This window comes from Clavelina lepadiformis, chromosome 7 (assembly GCF_947623445.1).
Source record: "Clavelina lepadiformis chromosome 7, kaClaLepa1.1, whole genome shotgun sequence".
In the NCBI taxonomy this organism is placed as follows: domain Eukaryota; kingdom Metazoa; phylum Chordata; class Ascidiacea; order Aplousobranchia; family Clavelinidae; genus Clavelina; species Clavelina lepadiformis.
The window spans coordinates 8,646,693-8,655,991 of record NC_135246.1 but is presented as its reverse complement, the minus strand read 5'-3'; the positions used below and the strand labels follow the sequence as shown (position 1 = coordinate 8,655,991).

The 9,299-nt window shown below is 37.1% G+C and overlaps 1 protein-coding gene across 1 annotated transcript; it reads left to right on the top strand.

The window, feature by feature from the left end:
- The first annotated feature begins 7,358 nt into the window (after positions 1-7,358).
- Positions 7,359-9,145, top strand: LOC143465959 (ER membrane protein complex subunit 8/9 homolog). Its single transcript, XM_076964505.1, has one exon. The coding sequence runs from the start codon at positions 8,228-8,230 to the stop codon at positions 8,819-8,821; it is 594 nt and encodes a 197-aa protein (XP_076820620.1). The 5' UTR covers positions 7,359-8,227; the 3' UTR covers positions 8,822-9,145.
- The last annotated feature ends 154 nt before the right edge of the window (positions 9,146-9,299 follow it).

The window sequence follows — 9,299 nt, the reverse complement described above, 5'->3', positions numbered from 1 at the left end:
TCATACAGAAGGTGAAAGTGAAGTGAAGGATGATAGTTACAGAGCTGGGAAGGGATGCCACTGTCCACATCCGTCTGTTTTACTCTACAATACATGCTGTTATTGCTTGAAGAAGTTTTGGGTACTTCTAATCGCCATCATAACACAAAAACGTATTTGTATGAGTTTAGTTTACACAACACATTGATGAAATACAAACAAAAGATTACGATGCTAAAGTCCGGTAAACTAATGAACACCTGCCTGCTCTAAAGAAATATCGTCCATTTACCAAGCTACATATGGCTTTGCTTAAAAAACATGGAAACCACGCCCATAAATACCGTACTTTTATAAGAGCTTCTAAATAATTTATTACCTTTAAGAGCAGGAGATTTTCCCAAATCTAATCAATACTTTTTGGAATTCTGCATGCATGTTAGCTCATGCATTGTCACGTACACTAACGGTGTAATTTCATTGTTACAATTACAGTCCGCTTAATAGATCCATCTTGGTCCCAGTAGCCGATTTTAGATTTTAAGGCACAAAGAGTAATATGCGAAATGCAGAGTTTACAGACAAGACGATGCAGTAAACGATAATAATTAATAGGTGCAAAGTCATTGTTCAAAATAACAGGCTGTGGCGATAGCAAATGTTGCGAAAAGCAAGGTGCAATAACGGTGGAAATAGTGAAGCACAAGTAATTACAGGCGTGTATTAGGCAGATTAGTTATTAACTTTTAATAAAAACGAGGAACCATTTTCATAGGCTTGTGTATTAAGAGTTGGATTCAATTACTTAATAAAAAGAATGAATGTTGCATTACATATGTACATTGTTAATAAATTATGTTTCCTGCGCTAGTTGCTTTCTTTGCAATTTTATGGCATTTAAGCCGGAAGTACTTCAACTAAAGTAATTCAAATAGAACGCGCACAGCGTTTCTGAGTAAAGATTGAAGATTAGTAATGATACTAAAAAACTATCAAAACTGCACAAGAATTCGGTTGAAAATAAGGGCTAATTATGAAAATTAGCTGTGCCTATGTTCTATTGAGTATGTGGGAGCACGTATCGAAAAGCAGCCAAAAATGAACAAAATAAAAATACTTAAATGTTTTTGACATTGTACAAATCGACCCTGGTTTAATTTCACTTTTTATAGCATAGCTAAGTAAAAATACTTACAAAATAAACGAAACTTTGTTTTTTAACAAACACAATAATTTGGTTAATGTTACAGCCAGGTTGAGTGAGTGCTGGGGCACGCTCAGACTTACCGTAATTTATTTTCTTCAGCTTGTGGGTTGTCACTGTACTTGTAGACACACACCTATATAAATTTAAAATGACTTTATTTACTTTTGCCTCAAGACATAAAGTGGCTTTAAGCTTTGGCTGAACCTGGCCGGAATGATGAACAGACTTAAGCAAAGCAACAGTGTGAGGCTTATAAATACATGAAGGAAAGCAAAACATGCAAATTGAGCAAAGGAGCTAGGGACGGGGAAGCACAAATAAGGTAATTTAGAAGGGAACTTCCCAAAAAGACGTGAAATAAAATTCTACAGTTTATTACAACAAAACAATTCAAAATCAATCAATCGAATAAATCAAAAACTATATAAAGGTTTCCTAAACACATTTTTACTGTTTTTACAAAAGGAATTAAAACGTGATATTATATGGTGCAGTGTAGCGCGATGAAGATTATCTACTAGACCAGGGATGTCCAACCTTTTATTATAGTGGGCCGCATTGTCACTTGAAATAATTGAATGGGCCGCAAAACCTATTAAATTTCAAGAAAAATAGGTACATAAAGTACATACTTTTGGAGTGAAAATGACTAGCGGGCCGCACAAAAATCTCAGGCGGGCCGCAGGCTGGACATCCCTGTACTAGACTGTGCCCAACCACCTGCTGAAGAAACGACTATCTGCTGGTGTCCAAAGTCAACTATATGGTGGAAAGAGAACTATGTCTACATGCAATTGTGCATTAGGTTGCTCACTGCAAGCGTCATAACAACAAAAAAGCAGTACAGGCTGTTTTACTTCGCACTTCGTTTCTCGATCTTCCGTCTTTCAGCCATTTTTCAGTTTTTCGCCAAGCAATCCTGGGACTATTGGGGCTATAGCTTTGTAATTTAGGAACCATTTTTGCAGTCCGAGAAAGGAAAGCGCAAATAAACTTATTCTTTACCAGAATAATTCCACTGTAAAAGACAGCATGCCAAAATTAAAATTTGTCGATAACAAATTCTTAAACCAATTCTTCTGCATAATTTTGATAGCTTTATTTAGTTTAGGCAGTTACGTAAAATAGCTGCCAAGTTATGGTGTGTACTTTCAAAACGTCATATACCTGCTTACATGTTTTCCTATAAATTATATTTTGTAAATAGTCGTAAACTAGGAAATGCGACAGACGAAAAAGAAGGAAGACGTAAAAAATATTATGGCCCCAAAACATTGTGTTTGTGAGGGGCGCCATGGCCCAATGCTCCCTCTGCCCATGATTGGACACTTTTTAGAAAGCGAATCTAAGCCAAAAAGGAGGTATGATTTGGTTAATCTTTTTATGGATTATATCAGGGGTGTCCAACCTTTTTGGCCAAAGGGCCACATGCGATTTACGAATTATTGCGCGGGCCACTTGAGTGTTTACTGCTAATTTAAAATTAAAACCCTCTCACCAAAATCCTAATCTTAGAAATACGTATTATCCTCTTTTACAATTATAAGAACAATAAACATACCATGCAAGATATAGTAAAGTCAACAAAGTTTCTACTACACGTCGATATTTCAATGTGAAGTTTGGCACTGTTTTTCTCTAACAAGTTTGGAAATATTCGGTGAGATGTGGCATTGTTCAAAATTAAGTGCATGAGTTCAAACCAAATTTTTACTACTATTTGTTGAGCAGCTTGGGCCTACCAAATAAAAAAGAATTAATTTCTTATTCCATTTTCAACAACCATGGTAAAACAAGATGGGACAGTATGTATAAATCCTTAATAGTAAAACCAGAGTTTAGTTAAACAATTGGCCTATTACCTTGCAAAGCTATTTCTTTAAAATAGAATTGCTTAACTTAAAATAAAATTTTAATTGGCCTTTGCAATGTTTAGACGTCAATCGAAAGAATAAAGTGATTGCTTGATCAAATAAAAAACGAAAAATGATCCTCTAAAAATCTGTTTAGGCATCGCTTTACTGTATTTGTCTTTGTCGGTCATAAAATGTAGCCTAATTCGTTTTTCTTGACAAGGTAATCAAGTTTTCTTAAAGTTTGCATGGTTTACAGGCTACATAACGTCAAAGTAATTTTGAAAAGAGTATTGCTGATGATGCTGCCAAAGAGTTGTTTGGCCATTGTTGTATAGGCTAGTTTTCTATTTATGTTGTTCTTCCTCTATTTTATAAAATAAATTAAAAAAATATTATGGGCTCTGAAGCTTTGAGAACAAACAAGTTTTTATATTTAATAACTTCTGTAAAGACGAGACTTCGTGTTTGATGTATGTATAACCCTATTAATTCGGTTTGAATTTTTGCTATCATCATTAATATGTAACTTACTAAACTTGTTAAAAATACAAAATTTTGATCCAAGCTAAGTGGAAAATTATAAACATAGAGAAATAAGTGTCATAACCTTGGAACTCAGATATACAACCAAAAGTAAGTAAGGCTTTATTAAAACAGTATTGCCAGTCCTAAAATAAAATATAATTAGTTACGTAAGACATGACTGTAAATTATATAACGTTTATATAGATAATAATCTCTTAGCATTATGTAGCCGACCCGCCGACACTACGCTTACTACTGAATAACGTCGTACAGATGAAACACAACACAAGAACCAATTAAGGGGGCGTGATTATGCGTGAGGCAGAAAAGGAAGACAAAGGAATGTCACCACATTCTCCTCCAACTAAATAATTATTAAGTAATAATAATAATAAGTAATTTCAATATCGAAAACTACAAAGTCCCTACGCCATATCTTTGTGAAGGTATCTCTCTCGTGGAGCACCTGATACTCGGGGTTTGTGAATCAGCTTCCCCAGAAGACGCTTACTGGTGTCCATCTTTTTGAATGTGAGTCTCTCATTGCGCATTGTCACTAATGCCTGCAGACAAACGTATTCCTGGTTGACATAATGGGGAAGTGACGTCCGACGTTGCGGCTTGCTCGATTTCATCGTTAGCTGGGTTTACTTGTGGGTAAGGTGCAAGGTCGGAAGTTGATATCGTACTCTCCCTTCCATTTGGATATTTAACTCGAGCGAAAGTGGGGTTCACTATCATTAATTCAACAGGATTGGAGACTGGATTGCTTTTGTTTCGCACAAATCGATGTTGCAGTACGGTTCCTTAATTGATTTAGCATCAACGTAGGCATTGAGGATAAAAGCAGCTTTATGGTTCTCCAAATTGTATGATTGGCTCTTTCGCATTGCGAGCTCCCTTGAGGATGATACGGAGTAGAATATCTCGTCGCAGTTTCTCGAGCCTGGAAGAAATCTTTAAGTTCCCGACTCATGAAGCTGGATCCTCGATCACTATGTATATATGCCGGAAAACCAAACAAGCAAAAAATATCGCAGAGACAATCGATAAATGTGTCTGAAGACATCTTCTTGCAAGGATAAACAAAAGGATAACGACTAAATTCATCAAGAATAGATAGGGTTTCGTCCCCTTAACGCATCCTTTGAAGTCCATAGTCAAACGTTCCCACGGGTGAGTAGCTTTCACGAGTGTTTCAGGCGGTCTTTTAAAAAAGCGAGGATTAATCTCGGCGCAAACATGACAGGACTTACAAGCGGTTCTTGCTTCCTTGCTGGTGTATAGAAGGTTTCGAACACGGATGAAACGATAGAGTCGAGCGTAGCCCGGATGTTCAGGGGGATCATGAAGCGATGACAAGTCTTTCCGGCAATCCACTGTGGCACAAACTCTTTAAAGGGCGTCAGGGACAACATTTTCCTTCCCAGGCCTGTGGCGAATTTCATAGTGGACAGAACTCAGTTCTAGACGCCACATCAGCATTTTCTTGTCTTGATTTTTCCTTAATCGGTTTTACTGAACATAATGGAAACCGATCGTTGGTCCGTTACTAATGTGAAAATTCTCCCTTTAAGGTAGTGGTCCCATTTATTGACCGCTTCAATAATAGCAGTAGCGTCTTTCTCAATAGAAGGATAATGTAGCTCACATTTACTGAATGTCCGAGACATAAACGCTACTGGGCCCTCTCCTTGTGGCAAAGTGGCTGCAACGGCGTAGTCGGACACATCGCACTTAACCTCGAACGGCAGATCTTCACAGATAGCCTACTATTGAGACTAGCTTTAACAATTTCTTCTTTTTAGCTCTGCAACAGCATTTGACGTCTTAGCGTTCAAATGGAAATTGGTAGCTTTAAAAAGGCGGCCATCTTTTCCGGAAAAATTCTCGATCCATTTGGAGTAGTATGCAAACAAACCACAAATTCTTTTAAGTTCTCGGGGGGGGACTTCGGTGGAGGCATGTCAAGTAGTGGGCGGAGTCTTTCGGGGTCCGGTTTCACTTGATTGTGGGATATCTGATACCCAAGTAGGATTATGGTTTGCTGACACAGTTTCGACTTCTCTTTGTTGAAAGTTAATCCGGTAAGCTTCGCGGCATTTAGTAAAGCTTCTAAATTTTGGTCGTGTTTTTCAATCGTCGAACCAGTAACTGTTACGTCGTCCAAATAAGCAAATGCCTTTTTTAGCTTCTGGCGTCGAATGAAATCATCAATCACTCTTTGAAAAGCGGCCACACCGTTTATAACACCAAAAGGAAGTCTTTTGTATTGATAAAGGCAGCCCAAAGCTTCAAACGCAGTGAATGGGCGTTCCTCCGCTCGAATCGGTACCTGGTGGTAGGCCGACCGTAGATCGAAAGAGCTTTTATTTATCCTTTCCAACCCTGTTGACAATGTCCTCGATGCGTGGAAGCGGGCAAGCATCGAGCAAAGTGGAGCGATTGACAATTTGCGAGTGTTACCGGTTTTCTTTTGCCAGATCCTTTTCTACCACTTTCACAGCCCACTCAAAACCAAAGAACGTTTTTCAATGTAGCTCGATTGTATTTTTAAATGAGATTAAAAACACTCCTCTCCATTTGGGGTTTAACTTTCGGGACACACGTTCAAAATAAGTCGATAAAAGCGACGAGAGCAGATCTGAGGGACCAAGAAAAACGACCGGTCCTCGTCCTGAACGCTCGTGTCCTTCCTGACTTCGAAGGCCACGTTTTCTTAGGAAGGCAACCACTCCCACCTAAAGCCCATGCGGTACACCAACCGAAAAAGGACACGTAATGATTCCGCGTTCGACCACATCCAAATACTTGAGGCGGCAAAGAAAACAACATGAAATAAAGCAGTGGACAAGAGAAATCATGGTGATAACAAACAGAATAAGAGCTAACTGATAATTAATTAATTAACTAGCAAAAATAAAAGCGTGGAGAAACACACGAAAAACAAACAAACAATGGTGCGAAATATTATTTTGCCACACGAGTATTCGACCACTAAATAGCATTTTCCCGGTATCGCACCACTAGCAATTGAGCTCTCCACAATCTCATGTTAAGGCGTGAATAAATGCTGAGGAATAACATGACATTGTCCTAAGAATGCCATGCATACGTTCAGACAAACCAATATTAACTTCCATTTGTTTTATTAGTTCGACCGTCTGGCTAATAGCCCGTCATTTAAACGTGATCACCACTAGTACTACATTTCAGTTCTTAGTTAAACCACTAGGTGTGTCTGATAAAGATGCGGTCCCTTTTTAAATATAATTTGCCAGAGGGTTAAATAGTTATGTAAGCAATCACTGTGATCGCTATGTCACAGTTTGTAGCAGAAGTGAAAATGATTATCAGGCAACTTTATTTAAAAGAAAATTTTAGGTGGTCGTACACATAAAACGATGGGATTTTACGTGTGTAATTACGTCAGTAAGTATGTAATTTAATTTAAAGAATTGCATGCGAAAGTGTGGTGATTCAAATACGTACGTGAGCCTTTCATGATTTTCATTCGTACCAAAAACGCATTCGATAGAGTATAGTTTTGTGCAATACGATTTTCCTAGTTGAATCATAGCGTTTTTCACCAGTTCCTAAACTTATAGACTGAATTTGTTGCTTATAGGTTAGCCACAGAGAGCTTTAAAAATGATGATTGTCAGCAAATTAAATTTCAAAATTGATATATTTTACAGTTTGGAAAGGAAACACTGATTGCCTTCCATTTCCAATACGATCATTTCTCTGCAGTCATTTATATTTTCTATCATCTTCATCTTGTTGTATTGTAGGCTATTGGTTGATGTTAATGACAGGACTTTTGGTTTACAGCCATGTGAATTCTTCGTAATTCTTCAAAAAACTTCTGAAAATATGTTGCCCGGTTCTTATATTACAGTGACTTAAATATGAAATAGGCAACATATTTTCGAATTATTTTTTTATGCCGTAAACTTTACTTTTACGCCGTAAAGGAATTCAGACGCAACTCAGCTGAGCGAAATCTTTACAATACAATGCCCAGAGCGTTTGTAATTTAGAACAGAATTAAAGTGGGTTGATAGTTTCCATTGTTAAGTATAGGGGATCGAAAAAAGCTTGCCACCCAAAAAATGGTGTAGGTAACTGGAAAAGGGTCTATGGGATGGACCACTGTAAGTAGCCTAGTAGATTACGTTAGCTGCTAACGTTAACTTAACACAACTGCTTATTGCCAGTGTGTAACTTCCCATTCGACGCAAAAATCCCATTAGTTCCTGTACTTTACTACTGTACTGGTAGAGATGTGACAAATTAAACATGAATCCAATTATTAAGCATGATCATTGACATTGTTTTTTTTGCTGGAAGATTTACTACAAATAATAATAAAATTTGAAGGTATGTTAGTCTAATTCTCACCAGTCCTAATTTTGTTTGATTTGGCACAACCGTTACGCAACCAAATCTCCTGTGGCCAACAATAAATTTGCAACATTAAATTTGGTGAAATTTACCTAAACAATAAAGTTTTTCTGAGAATGTTTTAAGTAAACATGATTTTGCATTATTCTCACTTTAGAGCTGATCACAGGTCACATTTACATAATCAGGAATTATTATTAATAACTAAGAAGTACATATTTATCAAACTTGCTTGTTTAAAAGCTTACAAACAATGTCTTCTACAAAGGATGTTGAAATTTCGTGCCGTGCTTTTGTAAAACTTCAGCTGCACCTTGCCAAATATCCACATTGTGCAGTAAATGGTTTACTACTTGCGAGGCAGTTCAAGAAAGAGAACAAAGTACTGGAAATTGTAGATGTCATCCCACTTTTTCACCAGTGCCTGCAGCTCTTGCCAATGTTAGAGATTGCTCTTGCTCATGTTGATGCCCATTGTCATGTAAATGATCTTTGGATAGCTGGATATTATGAAGCAGCTGAGCATTTGAATGCCTCAACAGTAACTTCACTGTTTGCTGAGAAAATAGCTGATAAAATCCTTGAAAACAACACAGGGTGCCGATTGGTGATGGTGGACAATAAAAAAGTTGCAACACCAGAGTCTTTGTGTTTTTATGATAAGATTAGTGGAAAATGGCAAAAGCAAGCTCAGGACAAAATAAGATTTGAAGCTGGTTGCTTTGAAACACTTCAGGACTTACTGGAACACAGAGTGCATAAGGACCTTGTTGATTTTGATAACCATTTGTGTGATATATCATTACATTGGTTAAATCATCCTGTTAATCATTTAATAGTAATGTAAAGTGAGAAAGTGCTTTATAGCCTGTTGTAAAGAATGCAGTACAAGGAAATGGTAGTTTTACAATGAAGAAATTGCTCAAACCATTAGTGCAATAATGAGTTGGGAACCTCTTAAATAATAATTAAATGTTGAAATGAAATGTATTTGTGACTTAGCGTTTTGTGTGAAAACTGTATTGTTCAACTAAGTCGTTTGGCAGAATGGTGAATATGACCAATTGAATACAGTAGAAATCAAGAGTATCTCAATGTTGTATTCTAGTAAGGGCATGTTGAATGTATATTGTATGGCTTTAATGCAAAATAAAATTATTGTCAACATTCAGTTTATTAAAGACTGTTTGTCAGAAAGTGAAATAGTATTGGACTTAGCAACCAGTGCCAGGCGTGCATTTAATATTTATGATTGTCTTTACCATACAGTGTTACGTTATATTTCAAGTTAGGGCAGTGTGAGAATCACATCAGATCAAGGGTTC